The sequence below is a fragment of the Amblyomma mixtum genome, chromosome 1, assembly GCF_055824585.1.
Source record: "Amblyomma mixtum isolate Tamu chromosome 1, ASM5582458v1, whole genome shotgun sequence".
Lineage (NCBI taxonomy): Eukaryota > Metazoa > Arthropoda > Arachnida > Ixodida > Ixodidae > Amblyomma > Amblyomma mixtum.
This window is the reverse complement of record NC_143012.1, coordinates 89,167,258-89,185,671: the sequence shown is the minus strand read 5'-3', so window position 1 is coordinate 89,185,671 and position 18,414 is coordinate 89,167,258. Positions and strand designations below refer to the sequence as shown.

The 18,414-nt window shown below is 47.7% G+C and overlaps 1 protein-coding gene across 1 annotated transcript; it reads left to right on the top strand.

The window, feature by feature from the left end:
* The first annotated feature begins 4,260 nt into the window (after positions 1–4,260).
* Positions 4,261–17,383, top strand: RpL32 (Ribosomal protein L32). Its single transcript, XM_089554398.1, has 4 exons — positions 4,261–4,393; positions 5,010–5,110; positions 6,574–6,726; positions 17,192–17,383. Exons 2-4 carry the CDS (start codon positions 5,018–5,020, stop codon positions 17,348–17,350), a joined length of 405 nt encoding a protein of 134 aa, XP_089410524.1. The 5' UTR covers positions 4,261–4,393; positions 5,010–5,017; the 3' UTR covers positions 17,351–17,383.
* Positions 17,384–18,414: the final 1,031 nt, after the last annotated feature.

Sequence of the window (18,414 nt, the reverse complement as noted above, 5' to 3'; positions counted from 1 at the left end):
CACCGCCCTCATTGAGAATTGCTGCAGAGAATTCCTCCATGACAAAATGTAGTCCGTTGCTTTTCAGCCTCAAAGTAGCTTTTCTTGTAACCTAAATAAGAATCCTCCATGACAAAATGTAGTCCGTTGCTTTTCAGTTTCAGCCTCAAAGTAGCTTTTCTTGTAAATAAGAATCCTCCATGACAAAATGTAGTCCGTTGCTTTTCAGCCTCAAAGTAGCTTTTCTTGTAACCTAAATAAGAATCCTCCATGACAAAATGTAGTCCGTTGCTTTTCAGCCTCAAAGTAGCTTTTCTTGTAACCTAAATAAGAATCCTTCATGACAAAATGTAGTCCGTTGCTTTTCAGCCTCAAAGTAGCTTTTCTTGTAGCCTAAATAAGAATCCTCCATGACAAAATGTAGTCCGTTGCTTTTCAGCCTCAAAGTAGCTTTTCTTGTAACCTAAATAAGAAGCTAACCTCCAGACGAAATGGTTGAATTTTGATTTCTTTGGCTTGTTCAATTGACCAGCAGAGTAACACAGGATACCGAGGACGTTGGCACATTGTTACAAACCGTTGTTTTTTTAAGTTGTATCATACTATGTTTGAGTTTCAGTAATCGAAGGTGAGCATTAGACATCTGTCATATCGTAGTTTTCTCATTTTAATTCTCTTCAACTCTTGAGCTAACGTGCTCGAGAAGCCGGAATGACAGCATATGAACTAACGGCCATTATACTGTCGTTTCTGCACGCTCCACATGCTCCCGTTCCGAATGCGGAAACCGAAACTGCGTATGAGAAGAAATTCAGTTATAAATGATTTACTGGGCGCAGCCGAATTTCACATGGTGATTTATTTTTACCGATGTCTTGCGCGTTATTACAAAGCAAAAACGCTACAAAAAAATTGTGTCTCGATCATAAACGAGCCATGATCCGGCGAAGCAGGTAGACGAACAACGAGATGAGGCACAAGCCACTGAATTCGGCCTCCCGTAGTAGCATGCGTACACACAGTCACATCATGCAGTCTCGAAAAAATTGGAGGAGGCACTTAAGCTCCGCCTTCAGGGTATGACTCAATAGCCTAAGGGGTTAATTACCATATATGCAGGATGGGTCATTCCCTACTTTACGTTCATAGATCCTTTGGAGTCCTGATACTGGCGCAGTGATGCAGCGGTTAAGCGATGCGCCACTGCCCCCTGGTGGCAGGGGAGGCCATCAGTTGGCCTTATGCGGCCCAGGTTGCTCTTCCCAAGTGCAATCATTAATTTAACTGCCATTTGCTCAGTATCCGGTGGGTATCCTCCTATGGCGCCGTAAGGTCACATGACCTAGGTGGCCCACCGGCCTCCTAGGTTGCTCTCGGGGGAGCATCTGCCAGAGCGATTTTTTGCTCATAATGCCGACAACGCCAATGCAGGATTTTCTGCGTAAAGGGGCTTTTAACGCTTTAGCGTTAAAATCTGCTTTTATTCGGTGATTTGTCCGCCACGCACACACGCAGAGCCTCTCATGGGGTGGCGATATCGGATAGGATAGGATAGGATAGGATATGATATAGGATAAACTTTATTTGCTCTATTTTGCAAGTTATTACGGTCGACAGAGGTCGGCGCCCCTATTCCAGGGCACCGCTGATCTTGGCTGCTCGCTGGGCATGGATGACCAGTTCTCTCTGGAGAACCGGGTTGCCGCTGGAGAGCAAACTCTCCCACTGTTCCGCACTCGGATTTTGTATTTTATAGAAAGCCTCGTTTCTTTTGCATTCCCACGTGATATGATGTTTGGCCACACCATGGGCATATGTCGCAAAGGTTCCTGTTTGCAGTTGCCGCCAGAATACTGCTTCTTGTTGATTTAAAAGGTTTTGTGGGGGAGGATATATATTTGCCCTCATTCCTCTGTAATAATTCAATATCTCCGAATACTCCGGGACTACCCGGGAGAACTCCTCATGGGCCGCGTGTTAACCAGAGGGCTGACGAAGTAGCTCGCGAGCACACGAACCGAGCGATATTGGAACAGCGGCCGGCTGTGCCAGCAAATAAAGCGGGCAGAATCTGCATACAAGTTACACTTTATGAGTGTGCTGCATCTCGTTTCAAGACCATCCACTCAAATTTCAGAAAAAATAATTGAAAACTACACATTCCTGTATATTTCGACAAAACTACCTAAATCAAAACTAGTGGCGAATTAAGCAGCAGCTGTACTACGTGCTACAGCAGCCGATAAAAAACGTTTTTCGAGCAATCCTTGCAAAGGTAGAACCCAGGCAGCACCGATCGAAACATTACAACAGCATATACTTCTTTGTTTTTGTCAAACGTTATTTGAATGTTCTCAAAGTCCTTATATATATGAGAGGGCACAAAGTTTAATGATTAATTTATTAAATACTCTTTAAATATGTGTGAAAAGCGAAGTTTTGCTTTTTTTAACAGTTTTCCTCTTAATATCGATCCAGTGTCATCCTCAGCAGAAACTTCTCAGTTTTGTGCAAAATAATTGTTCCCTGTCATATTTGCCTCGCCTGTACCCGTACATTCGTCGAACTCCGCGACATTTGAGTTTGATGTATACACTGCAGCTACAGAGCCTTGACCAATGTACTATCGGGGACAAAAGTGGTATACTCCACGCGGCGGGAGCCGGAACAACGAAAAACTGCGTTGCAACGCCATCTACAGGCGGCATCTGGGATCGAGACAGCCAATGCGTGACCTTTATTGTCAGCAGGCATGTCGCTTGGCTCGTTTCAATGTTTCATGCTTTAGCTCGCCAAAACGCCGCAGTTTTCCGTTGCTCCGGCTCCCGCCGCGTGGAGTATAACACTTTTGTCCCCGGTAGTACAATGATCGATCTCTCTACGATGCCGTGATCACCGTGGCCGTGCAAATCACACCAAATTTCGTTTGCATCTTTTCTTAATTAACAATGATGCTATACATAGACACTACGACCGGGGTATGCGCCTACGACCGCTAAACATTCTTCATTGATTTTTTTTTTGTCGTTACCTATTCCAGCTTCGGTTTCAACAGCCAAGCGATGGCTATGTCATCAAAGGTCTAGTAAAACGTCTCGAGGCACGGGGGAAAAAAGCCATATAATTGCCTTTTCTTCACTGTTGTGATTCCTGCTCTTTAGGCAAGCTGACTTTATAACGTTGTAGTACGTGATTTAGAACGACGTATCACAGATTACATCGCATCTTTTAGGGCGGCACTACAGGTGCATTTTCTGATTCGCCCCTGAAATTAGCCTGCGTTGTACAGTCACGTGGCCTGGCCACCTGCCCTCCATATAGTCTTTAGGGTAAAGGCCTTATGGTAAGGGCCTTTAGGGTGAAGGCCTTCATGGCAAATGGCCTCCGGGAAACATGGCAGGCCTATACCCAGGTCTTTACCTGGCCTCAATAGGTAAAGGTCTTTAGGGTGAAGACCTTCATGGTAAATGCCTTCTGGGTATAGACTTTTAGGTAAAAGGCCATTAGGCCAAAGGCCTTTAGGTCAAACGCCTTCGGAACGTAAGGAGCCGAAGTGCCCAACGAACTAGTGCTATTGCATCACATTCTGCGCTCAGCCATACTAAACCGTATGCTATTTTTTGCAACCATCGCGCTGATGTTCAAACCGAAACCGAAACATGTGAGAAAAGAAATTTGATTATAAATTATTTAGCAGTCATACGTGAATACAATACTACATGATGATATGAGCAGTAATCATTACAAGAAAGAAAACGCGCAACAAAAAATTCAGTGTTTATACTACTTCTAAACAGATAAGAGAGTTCTCTAGATATATACGTATGTGAGCGTATATTCATTTGATTTACGCAGCCACGGGTTGATCAAGGCGTCGCACAGAGATCGTTCTGGAGGTTCTCCATGTGCAGGAAAAACATATGCGCCAAACTTAACGTTGTAGAGTTAAACGAGAGTTCGTCCGGGAGTCCGCGTTGTTTGGTGTCGGTATTTCGAAACTTAGAGCTAATATCTGTTGAGTAAGCGTGTCATCGTACAGTCACCAGTGCCCTCGTTTTAGACTAATCCAAATTTTCGCGTTTATCACTTGCACTTCTTTTTATATGAACGTGGTACCGAGTAGAAGGCTTTTATGATTTGCTTCCTTCTCCGTTATTTTGAGGCTTTTGTGCGCATATTCATTGTCGCACCTGCATCTAAAAAAAGGAGCTTATTTGGTGGCTTTAGGAAATATGAGTACGGTTCTTATTTATCTGCATATAAACATTTTATGATTGATAAACCATAAACCGGATAAACCACAACATGCCACAAGGGGTTTTGGCCATGAGGGGGCGTCTGTGAGCTTCCGCAATCCGATTTCCTTTCACGCATGCGCCGACCGGGGTCTTTCCGGTCTTCGCGGCGAGTGCTGGTGAGTGGTGTTGTATTGTCCGCTTCTATCGTGCGAATCTTGCTTTAACACCGTGTGATTTAATATTTTACTGCTTTAGAATTATATAAGGTTTGCCTAAGGTTCGTCTAAAGTATTTATTTCTGTACGAGATATGGAATTTTCGTTGGCAAGCAGCCGATTTCGGTATCTATGCTTCATGGCCTCCACGAGTGCTAGCAGGTATGTGTTGTCGGTGGCAGCTTCAGACGGGCGGTTATGCACTAATTGTAGTAATCGCGCCGGTTTTAGCATGAAAACGTTTGCGTCACATTTGAGTGCCGAGCTAAGAGTCACCTGTGGATTTCATGTGGTCTATTGGTGCTAATACGCTCGGAGAAAAACGGCCCGCTTATGCGTCAGTGGCGTCACATAAATGACCCACCGATCACACAACGGCCGACATGCGTGTCATTTGTTTCCGCCAGATTTGTTCATGAAGAATGAAAAATACTTATTAACGCATTTCAGCGGTCACATTTCTGAGCTTGCTGCACCGCGTGCTTCAAACTTCTTCGAGACGTTGCCGAGGGAACTAAATTAATTGCGCGTTGTTTGCGCGGCCGTGATTAATATAAGGATTTTGTTTGCCTTTCAGTTTAAACAATGGCTATCAAGCCATTGAAGACCGTTCCAGTCGTCAAAAAGCGGGTGAAGAAGTTCATCCGCCACCAGAGTGACAGATATGTGAAGCTAAAGGTGAGTATAGCTTTGAATTGCTTTTTTAGGCTTTGAAGCCTACTTTTACCCGGTAGTGCTACGTTCACAAAATCCGCAGTTTTTTGTTATTCAAGCATTGGGACGCTCGCGGCACAAGCATGCTTCCGTGCTTGTGAGCCAGCGGCTGTCGGGCGTGTTTGCAAGATCTGGCTCGTGCTGAAAGCTTGCACAAGTTATGGGAGGCAAACGGCTGTTAAGTTTAATTTTTATTTCTGCTACCGTGCTGTCAGCACACGACGGTGACGAGACATTACCTTCGTATTATGAAGTAATTGTGCATGAAGGGAGAGGTTGCTACCAGGAAAGTAAAAATGAGTTTTACCTGCTCGCAGGGCAGTTTTCACGTTCGTGCTAGGTTCGGCACTAATTGTATTCTAAGAAACTACAGGTATTTCACTTGGCTTATGATTGGTTAGTTGGGTTAGTCTCGCAAGAAATGGCTTGCATTTACAGGTGCAGTGTAGGTTGAACGAAGCAAAATAGCTGTGAGTTTCACCTAGGCATGAGCTGAGAGTAGTGTCCTAGTAAATACATTAGGGAGCACTAGAGAGGATGGTAGAGGAAGATCATGACAGGCATCCACATGGGCTGCTCCGCGTTAAATTCTTCTATAATTGGAGGCATAGCTTCGGCATCAAAAAGTTTGATCATCAGATTGAAACCGACGCTGTAAACTTGCAGGAAAACTGTCAGAGGCCCTTATGTCTCCCGAAAGTAATTCACATACAAGCCATGTTGAAAATGTGAGGAGATTGTGGTTTATGCGAATCAGAAGTATGGTATCTTAACAAGTAGGAGTGCTTTCAATGACAGCATGGGTTGTTGAGCATGCTCGAGGATGTACAGCCTTTGTCAAAAGTAACCAGGCTGAATGGTTTACTTCTCATTTGTATAACAGAGCCCTCACGGCTTCCCTGAAGATCAAAAAGTTCTTTGAAGGTTAGAACAGGGGTTCTTCATACCATACAGAGATTTAGATCTCGAGGGCTGGCATAATAGCTTTAATATATGACTGAGAAGAAAAAAACGTGCAGCCTGGTTACTTTTGACAAAGACTGTACATGTGAATTGCAGTCGGTGTGCCTGCATATTGTCTCTAAAAGGAATTCATGTGAGCCTAGTTCATTAGTTCACCCAGAGTCAGCTTATGGGTTTTCTACAGGAGTTCAATTACACTTAAGTATCAGTGTTTGGGATAGGAAGTACTTCATAGAACCTATGGAAGTACCCTGTTCAGTCATCTTTGAGAGGAAGCTAATGAAGAAAAAGGATTAAGTAAGGGATGTCAGCTCACTAGTAAGTTCAGTGCCCCAACTACCCTACCACCGTTCTTTGTCTTAGTCTTATGGACTTGCTAGCTTTGAAGGAAGCAGTCATGGGGGACTCGGCACCTCTGGTGTGAACTGGGGGACTGATCGTCTCACTGTTCCCTCGGTGTGCAGCCCAACTGGCGCAAGCCCAAGGGTATTGACAACCGCGTGAGGCGGCGCTTCAAGGGCCAGTACCTGATGCCCAACATTGGTTACGGGAGCAACCGCAAGACCAAGCACATCCTGCCCAACGGCTTCCGCAAGGTGCTCGTCCACAACATGAGGGTGAGTGTGGGTCGCACAGCTGTTGATCACCACCGCTCGGTGTGGTTCACTCATCATGCCTGCGCTGTCACAAATTGTGCCATCCACTCCAACAAGCCTCGGCATGAAGAAATGGTCGGCCACTTTCGTAGTAGCACTCTGGTCATGCTTTCAATTGTGTGCTCGCTGCATGGATCATGGGAGCATCCTCTGATTGCTTGTGGTTCTATACTGGCTCAAGGCAAATAATAATGTGATTGGTTAAGCGGGGGTTTTAACGTCCCAAAGCGACTCAGGCTATGAGGGACGCTGTAGTGAAGGGCTCTGGAAATTTCGACCACCTGGGGTTCTCTAACGTGCACTGACATCGCACAGTACACGGGCCTCTAGAATTTCGACTCCATCGAAATTCGACTGCCGCAGCTGGGATTGAAGTAGTCTTTCGGGTCAGCAGATAATGTGAGAGGCGTGTTCTGCCACAAGCATCAAGGCTGCATTGGTACACCATCCCTTGCTCTGACCTCTGATGAGATTAGTATATACACTCACCTGCTGCAACAATCTGAATGGAAGTGTGGCTTTCAAGTTTGTTTTCTGTGGTGGCATGCCTCTCTCGTTCATATACGTGTTCCATTCTTCGGTAAAAATTCGGCTCGCCGTTTCTTTTTGTCCGGTTGTCTGTCAATTTCGTCTCCACTTAGCGCATTCAAGTTAAAGGTGCACTGAAGAAGAATCTGAACTCGTCTTTTTGCCGCGGGAACTCGATCTACACGTTCCTAGCATTCTTACAAACTGCGACTTATTGCCGTGCGTGGCCGATTTCCCTAATTAAATCGAATTAACGTCCGGCTCCCACCTTTTTTTTTAATTCTCCCTCGTACGGTGGGCGGAGTCGACCAACGCGTGGAGTGCCCTTCAGCCAGCTCCGTGGAGGTTTTGCTTTCGCTTCATTTTGTTTTTTAGGTTTCCGTGAATAAATAGTTTCATTTGCAGATAATATAACAGCAAAATAAGCCCGCAGAAATAAAAATACGCGCGGACTATTTGCTTCTACGGACTACTACGTATTACTCCGCCGGTGGCAGAGCGGCAAGCTGCCACGGGACTGGGTGAAAGGCACTCCCCGCGTTGGTCGACTCCGCCCACCGTACGAGGGAGAATTAAAAATAAAGGCGGGAGCCGGACGTTAATTCAATTTAATCAGGGAAATCGGCCACACAGGGTACTAAATCGAAGCTTCTAAGAATGCTCGTAGCGTGCAGATTGAGTTCCTGTGGCAGAAAGATGAGTTCAGATTCCTCTTCAGTGCACCTTTAAGTTGCAATGCTACGTAGCCCACTTCGCTGTCATTGCTGTCAGTGATCGTTTTTGGATGCGCAAAAGTAAATTGGCAGCCTTATGATATGTGGGTTTATTCCTTCGTGGAAACTTGGTCAGACTTGTGGTGAATTAGAGAAGAGAATGTGACCCTATGGCCAAAGTCTCGTGGGAGGACTGATATTTTGGGGACAGCTCGGGACCTGCTTCAGAGCTGACTCGGTGGGGTCAGGAGGCACTTAAGCAGTTGTGGACAATTTTAAGGGTTTAAATCATTGCCTCAACTTTGGGAATGCCAGGGTTGTCGACACTGAACCCAGCCTATTGAAGTGACAGCTTTTAAAGTCCTGGCACATACAAGACACACCCGGAAATGTAAACCGGTCTCGAGGCTGCTTTCCATCAGTGCATGTACCGTCCCACTCGGCATGAGCTGCAACGCACGAGGTGTGATAGCTGTTTCCGAAGCTTTGTGAGCTGTTGGTGCAAAGAACAAACTAATTGAATGGTTTTGAAAGTTCGGTGTGGGGTTTGAAGACTCGTTGATTTACTTCAAAATTGGAACCTCAGTTGGTCGAGCCCGGCTTTATTGCAAGTCATTTTGTGCCCAATAGGGCATGGCCTTTGCGATGCCCGGTCTTTCATCCACTGCCCCGTGAACTTGTTTGCACCCAAACTCGTCTTGCACAGCGGTGACACCTTTCCCTGAACAGTGGCAGTGGACTAGAGGAAGGTTTGAAAGGACACTCTCTTGTCCCCATTCGTTCAGCTCTAAAGAAGGTTCAGAGTCAGCCCCGTAAGGTTGTTTCTGCCTTGAGACGAAGGTAGACTTCGTCATTGTGGCAAAGTCGGGGGTGAGGGGGAGTCTAGTCAGCTGATTAAGTTTGCAGTAGTATTTTTGTAGCAAGAATACGATACTGTTCTGCTGTGCCTCTCCAAGTTGCTGGAACATGGTAGCTGTCCTCTAAAATAATCCACATGCGGTCTCTGCAAGGCTTTGCTGGCAAGTTTGACTCAGTCACTTTGCCCATTTAAATAATTGTCTGTCGGTTGTTGAGCCTGCCTGTTTGTCTTAGTTGAGCAAGAGAGTACACGGGGCAGCTGTTGGAAGGTTGCTGTGAAGGTAACTGAAACTGATGAGTAAATTCTGCAGGTATTGGAGAAGCAAAAAATGCAATTCTGCGTGCTCGTACTGTTGTAAGCATGGCAAGACTGAACAATGGCATTTGGCATCTAATCCTGTCTAGTGCATCCCTGCTGAAAACTTCTAAGACTGGCTGAGGATTTCATTTAAATGTGAATACGGTAGAACCTTATTGGTGCGTTCCCGGTTCCTGTTATTTTACGGCTCGTGTGGTGCTGAAATATTGGGGGACAGTCTTCCGCCCCGCGCTTCCACTCGGCGGATGCAGCGTTCCTGCTCGCTAACCCTGGAGGGGTTCGTGCTCGAGGGAACAAGGGGATGGACGACAAAGCGTGAACACTCATACGCTATTTATTGCATTTGCAGATAACAGAGTGGTCCGGCTAGCTACAGAGCATCGAGGCATTCCTCGGAAATAGAGGGCTATGTAAGAAGGGCTTCGGACTTACCGGCTGGGGCAGGGGCATGACTTGGGAGGTATCGGTGGCTAGCATTTGTACGCGTTGACAGTGGCGGTCGGGCTTTCCGGTGCGCACCGGGTTTTGGGGGCAGAGCCATCCCCGAGCATTTGCGGGGGGGGGGGGGGGGGGGGGGGGGGCGAGAGCGTGCCTTTGCTGCGCTCGTTTTTTGGCTGCCTGGAACTGGAAGTCCACCGGCAAGGCACAATAGATCTCCGTGCACCTATGGCGGAAGGTGACGAGAGCATGCGGCTGCAAACCGCTCGCGGTGCTGGCTGGATCCCGAAGAGACTCTCAACGGCTCTGCGGAGCTCTGCGTAGCCTTCGAGGTGGCACTTCCGTCGAAAACGAAGGAGAAGGGGGGAATCAGGTTTTTCATAGCGGTCAAAATCTTATCCTCGCGACGTTGCGAAATTCTGATCATATAGTGGGTTCAGCAACTCATGGTAGGTGGGCTTATGTGCAACGCGCCCGAGCATGAGGGTATATGCAACAGCAGAAGCTCATAGCCAGTTGGCCGCCAGGGTGGCTTCTGAATGCATGGATACGTGTACTAGCGGGCCAAGTCTGGGGGTGCGCAAAAAGAGGAGTAGGAACGTGGTGGCAGTTAGATGCCTGTGTGGCTTCTCCGCGTAGTGTGTGATGAGGGTAAGCATCCGAAGAGACTGAACCCAACAAAAAATATCGGGAGGCGGCAGAGGATCAGAAGCGACTAGGGCTATGAGGGACGCCGTAGTGGAGGGCTCCGGAGTAATTTCCACCACCTGGGGTTCTTTAACGTGCACTGACATCGCACAGCACATGGGTCTCTAAGTGTTTCGCCTCCTCCGAAATTCAACTGCCCCGGCCGGGATCGAAATGAAGTGGGCACAGGAAATCTGAGGGTTGAGGCATGTGTGTATTTAGGTGCTCGGGGAACCCAAAAGGCACTCTGAAGGAACGCATTTTGAGAAACCCTGCCTATCTGACTGTTCAGCTCCCTGTTTGACTTCTTGGGTGTGATGCAGGGTGTTTGAGACTGTTGCTGTTTGCTGAACTAGAATTTGCCGTTCTGAAATGTTGGGAATGTGATTGCCGTGTGCATCACAAGCATGCCAAGTTGTTGGCGTCGGACTTGCCAGCCTCAGTGAAAGAGTGTTGCGTAGGTTAAAGGGTCACCTAAGGGAGGTGCTAACTGAACAAACTGCTGTGCTGGAAGAATGCTGCCATCTTTATTTTTTATTGCCTAAATTCCACTGCATTGCTTATAAAATTGCAATGAAAGCGCTCAATCTCGTCTTGCGTTCACTGCAGCCAGGAACGTTAGTGCTGTTGCGTGGTTTTTGGGGCGTGTGCTGGCTTTGTAAGGGAAGAAAAATGGCAGACCGCTCTGCAAATTAAAGGAAATGGCAGCGTAGAAAACTGCTGTTCCCCGCATGCCTGTCAGGTTTTTGTTGCATGCGTCAGCAGATGGCACCACCAAATGGTCTTCCATTCACTTGCCTTTGAACTCCTTGTGAGGTACACCATATGGTCTTCCGTGAAGACCAGTGTAGCACTTTGTCATCTTCATTCACTTGCCTTGGAACTCATTATGAGGTATAAATACACAAGAGGTGGGGTTATTGTCAACGATTAACCCACACTCACGGTTTAAAGTACCGTGGGCAGGTGATGGCAGCAGTGGAGTGGTAAAGGTGATTCCGGTCTGTTACAGCTTCGAGAAATGACGCATCAGAGAGGGTTATGGTCCATGTGGGTAATTTGAACGGGGTGGCCAACGCGATCCTAATACTATAGAGCCCACTTATAACGAACCTGATTGTCATGCAGATCGCATTCAGTGTATCGGAGGTTCGTAAGTGAGTGGATTTCCCACGTTACACAGCCAAACATACAAAGTCTGATGGCCGTTTCACATGATGCGGCGCGCACGAAAAACTTCGGTCAAGTCGCAGCGGCGCCAGTCGCGACAGCCCTTTCACATGCTTGCGGTGCCTGCGATTTCTCTTGGTGCGGCACGAGCGGCACCGGCATAATTTACCAATAATAAACGTAGAACACGCTTGAGTTTTAATTTTTTTATTGCACTAATGTATTTTTATTAAAATATCAAGTACAGTCGAACCTCGTTATAACGAAGTAGCATCGGGACCGTAAATCAGTTCGTTATATCCGATATTCGTTGTAACAGTAGGCATAAATATCGGCTCTGACAAATTCGTAATTTGGCTCGCGCAAATATTCTAGACACTAAAATGCATTATATACTTGGCTTTGAACCCACTACAAACGAGGTAATCCTTACCTGTCTCCTTGTGGCATTCAATCAAAATAGGCCGGAATATGGGAAGGTTGACACGACTGTTCTTACGTCGCCGCGCACGTGAAAGTGCGTGGCACGAAACGACTGCACCATGTGTCTGCGCATAGGCGACTTGGTGTAGAGAGAGGAACTCGAGTGAGACACAGCGGGAAGCCTCATGCCTGCATGCTCTGCCGAAGCGCGATTGGTGGCCCCGAGAGGGACCGTTAAAAAAAAAAGCTCCCAAAGGAGCTTTGAGAGAAGAGGAGGAGGAGAGGCGGCGTTGGGCGAGGAGACGTATGCAACGCCAGCCCGGGATCAGTTATTTGAAGAAAGATGTTATCTTCGTCTGGTGGCTTTTCACAGCGCTGCGCAGAATGAAGTTTTCTACATTGTCCATGCTCAAGAGAGCCTTTTCTACGTCAGCAGTTTTGGTCGTCGGGAGTTTTTCCAAATATCCTTTCAGCCTCCTGGCCATGTCCGCGGCATCCGCACTGCTCATCGTTGGTTCATCCCGTTCACTCTCACCTTCGCTATCGCTGCTGCTGTCATCCTCGGGCAACAAAACACGATCCACAATTTCTTGATCCGTCAGCTCGGGCGCCACGGCCAAGTTCTGATCGGCCGAAACGAAATCGTCGAATTCGACGCCTGGGACTGCCAGCCGATCCCAAGTTCTGTCCAGCTCTGCCTGGTCTTCGGGCTGCACTTCTTCTTCGTCGGCGGCAGGCAGAACAAAACCGGCATCCGCGAAACAGTTCCTTATTGTCGACTGCCTCACCTCATTCCACGACCCGTACAACATTTCGAGTGTCGTCTTGATGTTTATTGTTGTCGATCTATGTCGATCGATGTCAAACACCAGTTGCGTCACCAAACGCTTCCTATAATTGCACTTAAGCGAACGAATAATGCCTTTGTCTAAAGGCTGCAAAGCAGAAGTTGCGTTCGGTGGCAGAAACTGCAAGCGAACTGCCTTCAGCACGATCGAAACTTTATGCGCCGAACAGTTGTCCAAAAGCAGCAGGACCTTCCTGTGCTGCCTCTCCATGTCCTGGTCGAACGCTCTCAGCCAGTCCTCAAAAAGCTTGGTCGTCATCCACGCTTTTTTGTTCGACGTGTATTGAACCTGCAAATTCCGGACGCCTTTCAGGCACCTCGGATGTGCCGACTTGCCGATGACGGTGAGCCGTCTTTTGTCGGAGCCGTCCATGTTCACGGCAACGACGACAGTCACCCGGTCTTTGTTTTTCTTGCCCCCATGGCAGGTCTCGTTCTTCATCGCCAGTGACCGCTCTGGCAACAGCTTAAAAAACACGCCGGTTTCGTCGACGTTGTATACGTCGCTCTCTTCGTACTCCTGGAGCAGAGGACGAAAATTCTCCAGCCACGTTTGACATGTCTCCATGTCGACAGCGGACCCTTCGCCAGACAAAGTGTGGCACGCGATCTCGTGCCTCTCTTTGAAACGTTGCAGCCAACCGCTGCTTGCACAGAAATCGTCATGCCCCAGTACGCAGGCCAGGCTGTGGGCCTTCCGTTGAAGAAGTGCTCCCGAAACCGGCAAATTTCGCGCCCTCACATCTTTGAACCACGCAAGCAAAGCCGCTTCCACGTCCGGGTGATGGCAAGGCCTAACTCGTTTACGGTCGGCTTTTATGGCGTCCTCGCTGTTGCCCTCAATCTTCTTTCTAGTGGCCAAAATGGTAGATAACGTACTTGGGGGAACGCCGAATTCCGAAGCAATATCCTTTTTCTTGCGGCCACTGTCCACAGCTCTCAGTATCTGCAGCTTCGTCTGGAGCGAGATCGCTTTCCGCTTCGATGCCATTTCGAGCGCTGCAACAACAAGACTGGCCGCTGTGCTGATGTCAGAACGCCGGCCTCAAAGTTGCCAATGTTGCTGCGCTTGCCTTTCTTTACCGCTGGACAAGTGGCGCCACCTTTCGGCCCTTTGTCATAACATGAGCTTTCAGAGTTTTCGCGCTCTGTTCACAGGTGGCGCGACCATCCAAACGCGCGATTTTTGTGCCAGACGGCAAAACTTTTTCAAACGATAAAAAAAAAAAATTTCAGCTGCGTATCGGCCTTCGATTTTCATTTTGGTTTTTGTTTTTTTTTATGCTACTTTCAAGTTCTGAGCCTCGTGTAAACCAAATATTTCTTCGTTACAGCCGATATCGCGGCGGATCTCGCGTTTTCGGTTTCGTTATAAAAGAATAAATGTCACTGAAATGAAGCATGACCAACCAAAATTCGTAATTAGTTCGCTATAACCGATAATTCGCTATATCAGTGTTCGTTATAACGAGGTTCGACTGTACTTTATGCAAAGAAGGTATTCTTAAGTTTTTGCTTTTGCACGCAACTACGATGAGCAGCTCATTAAATAATGCACGTGACATGTTGAGAAATCAACAGACCCGGCAGCGCTAAAGTGAAAATACCTCGGGTGCAGTTTCGACGGCTTCCGCTACGTCGTTTCCTGTGATGTCACACCTCTGAATTCTATTGGCTGACGGCCGCTTCGTTCGCAACGATCGCTGCGACTGCGCGGCGTGCGACCAACTGGTTGGAAGCCTGCCGCAGCCGCTCTGCGACGGGAGCGGTGTGCCCTTCTGTCGCAGTGCGGCTGAAATCTCAGTGCGCTATGGCAGGAATCGCATCATGTGAAACGGGCATGACAGTTTAAGTCCTTTGAGTTTGAGTTATTCGAACTAGACTTTGTTACGGTGCTTTTCAAGCTCCCAAGCGCAATCACATGCTCCTGACTGGTATCCTTGCTATACCAACAAGCTGGTTCAGGAGCATGATATAACTAATAGCGGTACAAGTGCTCACTGTAGTAGGTGGTAGGTTGGCGTCCTCCTCTTTGTCTGCATCGGATCCCTGGTAGTGCGGTAGTTGCTGTACTCCACATACCATTTTGTTCCGTTAGTGTATCGCTTTCCAACGGCAAGCGTCCCCAACCGCACCAATGAAGTCAACCCATGCGACATCAGGTTGGGCCAGGTGTGCGTGACTTGTTTACCACAAATCCACATGCATGCATTCGATAACATGGTGTTCGACAGAGTCCTCCGTTTTTCCTGGTTCTCCAAATGCTGCCTTACGGCAGTTGTTCTTGACGCACTGTGTAGTCGTTTCCATCCGAGGGACCTTATTATTCCACGGTGGGAACAGAGACATTTGAACTGGGACGTTACTGCACCTGGTCTGTCAATTGCTGTCAGTATGTGCTGGTGACGCGTTGCCGACGGGACATCTTCAACACTTGACATATGTCCGTGTCAAGTGGCTGGTCTTGCTCGTTTCATTTGGTAGGGGAAGAGCAGGGTCACCATTGTGGCGGAAGGCAGCACGTGGTGCATCTCACTGTTGTCAAGTGCGAGAAGGATCCGCCGGAGCGATGCTGCTGACTGGCCGCGGCCGCTGCATGACACCTGAAAGAATCTAACCTGTAGCCATCTCTGAACAGAATTACGCAGCAGCGTGCGACGGAGGAGGGCGCGAGCATGGAAAAGTAACTGGAAAGGACTCCCCAACTTTCACTTGTGATTGTGGTTTCTCTGCAGTGTGTAGAAATGTATTATTTGCCTGTGCTGTTCATGACGTGAAGATGTAGTGATTGAGCCAGTTTATGTACTCTCAGAGGGTGTTTCAGAGTCCCTTCAAAAAATGCGACAGTGCAGCTCTGCCATAAGGCAATGATAGAGGTATGCGTGCCACTTCTTCGGTGCTCTAGCATGATCTCATACCAGCCTCAAGAACCTGATTACTCGTTATCAAAGCAGTGAAGAGAACTCCCTGTGTTTAAGGATTTTCAAAAAGCTGAGAGTGCTGTTGCTAGTTCTTTGCACTCACTTGTCATTATGTTTCACCATTTTTTTCCCTTATCTGGTCGAGACAGTTTCTGAAATGTCAAAGAGGCCATGCTTGGTCATTGTCGTGTGAAGTCGACGGATCCCTTGCATGCTTAGCACATGTGATGTGGTTCACACCTGGGACGAGCCAAGAGTCACCAGAGGTTGCCTCTCCCTGTGCCTCTGGTGCTAATGGTTGCTCGAGACATCAATCCCCTCCCACAGGGCAAGAATCATTGGTGCCGTACTCTCCATCCCGGGGAGTGGTCCAATTTGAAAACGCTTACGTGGGACATTTGTTTCTTGACAGCGCAGCCTTTGCTGTAGGCAAACTTGAGAGAGAAGGGGTGGTGGTTAAATTGTTCAGCTTATCAGAAGTTTCAGTGCTTATCAGAAGCTCGTAGGGCTGCCTGACTTGTCAGGATGTAAGTTTTTAGGCTTACTCAACTGGGCATGAAACATGCGTGAAAAAAGGGGGGGGGGGGGGGTCTTTGTTAGTCAGTACGAACAGTGACGTTGCAGATGAGAGCTGGTTTAATTAATGTAGGCATAGTGGAACCGGTGGAAAAGCACGAGTAGAACACACGCCAGCACTGGAGTAGTGACTAATATTTTGTTGCAGTGTGCGCGAGAAGAGTAACTGCAGTAACTTTCAAAAGAAAGTGGGTAGTGGGCTGCTCCCACAAAACATCTCTTCTCCGCAGCCTAATGTGACATACCTCCAGTTTTCTAAATGTTCTGATGCACATCTTGTGGTATAAACCGAGGCAAGCAAAAGATGGTTTGAGGCCTGATTATTGTATGCAATATCTTGTGTACCTTTTTTTGTTTTTAGTGGCTGGCGTTTTGTCAAATGCTGGCAAGCACCCACACAGGTGACATTGGTGTGGCAGGTGAACATCAGCCCGACTATGTCCACTGCAGGGCAAAATTCCTCTCCCATATCTTGCCAATCGACCCTGTCCTGTGCCAGCTGTGGCCACCTTGAAAACTATGCCGCCCCCTACCGCAGTTGCCCTCTGTTGGAATCCAGTCCATCACCCCTAAGGTGGATTGACATGATAGACTGAATCGCACATGTCGAGGACGAACTGTGCATCACATGGTTTGATGTCTCGGATTCAGGCTGATCAACTCGTGTCTGCGGACGGAGAACGGAGGGTGCATTTTAGAATCTACTGTTTTCATCCGTCGTGCGAAGGCTTTCAGTACATGAACCGTCACTTGACTTGACGCGTTGCAGATATGTTCGTCACTTCATCTGTCATGTGAATCCACCTTCGACAGTCGGGATTTATCTTGCATCTTGCTTTGGCATTACATGGCCAGCCCAATCACATTTCTTCATTTTTGATTTCGACTGTGATGTCAGTGCTCACATGCTTGGTTTCTGAAGTGTCTTGTTTTGCCCTGTTTCCAGGAACTGGAGATGTTGATGATGATGAACCGGCGGTACTGTGCGGAGATTGCGCACGGCGTGTCCTCCAAGAAGCGCAAGACCCTCGTCGAACGGGCACAGCAGCTCTCCATCAGAGTGACCAACGCCAACGCAAGGCTTCGCTCGGAGGAGAACGAATAAACATTCACCCGCTTCACCCACCCCAACACTCAACCTGGTGTGCTTTGTTCTTCTGGCCTCACACGTTTCGTTTTTGGCTTGTGTAGGTCTATGCGTGGGTAAAATTTGGATTTGGATGAATTGCACATGGGCTTGCTCTTTAAATTCTTTCATTAGTTGCCAAGGCTGGCTGAGGATGGTGGTGAGGGTAGAATGGCAATTGAGGGGCTGTTAGACGATAAAGTTGATACAAATTTAGCCTCCCTGGCCTTGGAACATGCATATGGAGAGGAAGAATTTCGTGCAAAGAGAGCTGCAGAAATTGTAGAACGTGAAGCTGTGCATCTTCGTGAGCTCTGTTGGTGAAATTTATTTGCTGAATTTAGTGCTGGGTGTATTCACACCTTTGTTACTTGTATACTGTGCTCTACAGTGAGCATCAAAAGGTATGTACATAATTGCGGTCGATTCAGGCCATTTGTTGCTGGCAGTTTGAAATGTTCAGTGAAGTGCGCTGCGGCGTTTCTGCAACGAGCGTCTCGCAGGTGAGTGAACATTCTGATTTGGTGGTGCATTGCGGGTTCGTTTGATATGAAAGTTCTTATTAAAAGTTCATTTAAGGCATTTATGTAAACACGTGTACACTCCTGTAGCCTAGTCTGGCATTTTGCATCGTAATGTGTAAGGCGTTCAATTTTCATGTATGCGCAATTCAAACGTCGGTGTTGCCAGCGTACTGTCATATTTTGTAATGAATGCCGCAGTAGCGAGAGATTAGCAGCGCAGCTGGTAAGTTTATTTGTAGTCTAAAGCAACGTAAAAGTTGTCGGTATTACGTGTACGGAAGCGTACGCAGCATAAGCGTCGTAGTCCGCTGTTAACTGACTCGCAGAAATCGATTAAATATGCACTCGCGCAAACGGCAGCAGGACGCGATGTGAGAGCCTGCGTACCTTGAGACAAAAAAAAAAACGTTCCAAGCGTTCTGCATGTTCGCACGCGGTTAAACGCAACTGCGGCTTGACGAGAAATTTGCACGGCCGCGTTTCCGCGCACCTGATTTCTAAATACCAGCTGACGAGACG

Bases quoted from the DNA above. Each gene is read 5' to 3' on its own strand.
- RpL32 (XM_089554398.1), top strand. From the start codon at position 5,018: ATGGCTATCAAGCCATTGAAGACCGTTCCAGTCGTCAAAAAGCGGGTG. The intron at 5,111-6,573 runs GTGAGTATAGCT...CTCGGTGTGCAG, and splicing joins ACAGATATGTGAAGCTAAAG to CCCAACTGGCGCAAGCCCAA. The intron at 6,727-17,191 runs GTGAGTGTGGGT...CCCTGTTTCCAG, and splicing joins TGCTCGTCCACAACATGAGG to GAACTGGAGATGTTGATGAT.